Source organism: Triticum aestivum, chromosome 4A (genome assembly GCF_018294505.1).
Source record: "Triticum aestivum cultivar Chinese Spring chromosome 4A, IWGSC CS RefSeq v2.1, whole genome shotgun sequence".
Taxonomy (NCBI): domain Eukaryota; kingdom Viridiplantae; phylum Streptophyta; class Magnoliopsida; order Poales; family Poaceae; genus Triticum; species Triticum aestivum.
This window is the reverse complement of record NC_057803.1, coordinates 83,348,639-83,349,774: the sequence shown is the minus strand read 5'-3', so window position 1 is coordinate 83,349,774 and position 1,136 is coordinate 83,348,639. Positions and strand designations below refer to the sequence as shown.

General features: G+C 52.6%; 1 protein-coding gene across 1 annotated transcript; it reads left to right on the top strand.

Annotated features, from left to right (window-relative positions):
• LOC123085284 (uncharacterized) lies at window positions 1–731 on the top strand (the record flags this gene model as incomplete). The annotated part of the gene is given in 1 exon segment (XM_044506904.1): window positions 1–731. A coding segment is annotated over 1 exon segment (396 nt). The 3' UTR covers window positions 406–731.
• Between the last annotated feature and the right edge of the window lie 405 nt (window positions 732–1,136).

Genomic DNA, 1,136 nt, shown 5'->3' with positions numbered 1-1,136 from the left:
GAGGCAGCCATGTCGTACTACGACCGGCGCGGGGAGTCGTCGGTGCTGGAGGCGTTCACGCTGTCGCCGCTGCCGTACCCGGTGATCCTGATCCTGATGATGGTGACGCTGCTGCTGGGGGCGTCGTGGTTCTTCTCCTACGAGGAGTTCATGGAGGAGGCGTCGGAGCAGTTCAGCTGGTTCCTGCTGGGCGTGCCCATCGCGCTCGTCCTCCTCATCCGCTGGATCTCCTCCGTCGACACCTTCGAGGGCTACTTCGGCTTCTACCCCACCGAGAGCCGCTGGCGGGGCTACCCGGCCGCGCCCTCCGAGGGCAGCTCCCCCTGGGGCGTCGCCATGGTCGTCCTCCTCCTCCTCGTCCTCGCCAGCTTCCACTCCACCTTCCAGGACATGTGGAAGGCTTGATGGAATGATCGGTTCTCCGATCCATACCTCGTACGTATGTGTGTATGTATGTGATTCCATCGTGTCGATCTGTAGTACGCCTATGAATGATTGATTGTTGCTTCCAGGCGGTTGCTGCACCTGCACGTATGTATGCCTTGCTTTTCCTCCTGTACTGTACATAGATGATGGAGGTTATATTCTGCTAGTAGCTAAAAACTATAGAGCTTGAGTGTTACCCCTCTGTACTGGTTCTTGTTCTGTGTCTTACTGAATGAATCAATAGGTTTCTGTTGGAAAATTTACTCTATCCACTGCACCTTATAATCAATCATTCTGTTGAAATATTTGATGTCCTTCGTTCTTCATCAACATACATGTTTCTTTTTTCTTTTCTTTTTTTCTGAAACTGGGTTGCAGTTGGTGGGAGCAATCATAGATAGAAGCTGCACAAAGGAAGATACGATCAGCGGGACACAGCGGGTAGATGAAACGCGATAGTAGGAGCATAGACTGGAGGGTTCTGGGACGCGGGCAATCATGACACTTGTTCGTTCTGGTATTATCCCTTTGCGAACGGATCTCGGCCCATGGCCAGAATCTTGTCCTCTCGTCCACCTGGTGCTTGCTGGTGGTGCTAGGACGGAAGGAAGGAAGATTGCCGACGCCACTGTGACCAACATGGGCAAAGATAGGGAGAGGTTGTTGGCCCGTCAATGGATATCACTTTGTACATATGTGCAATTCTGCAT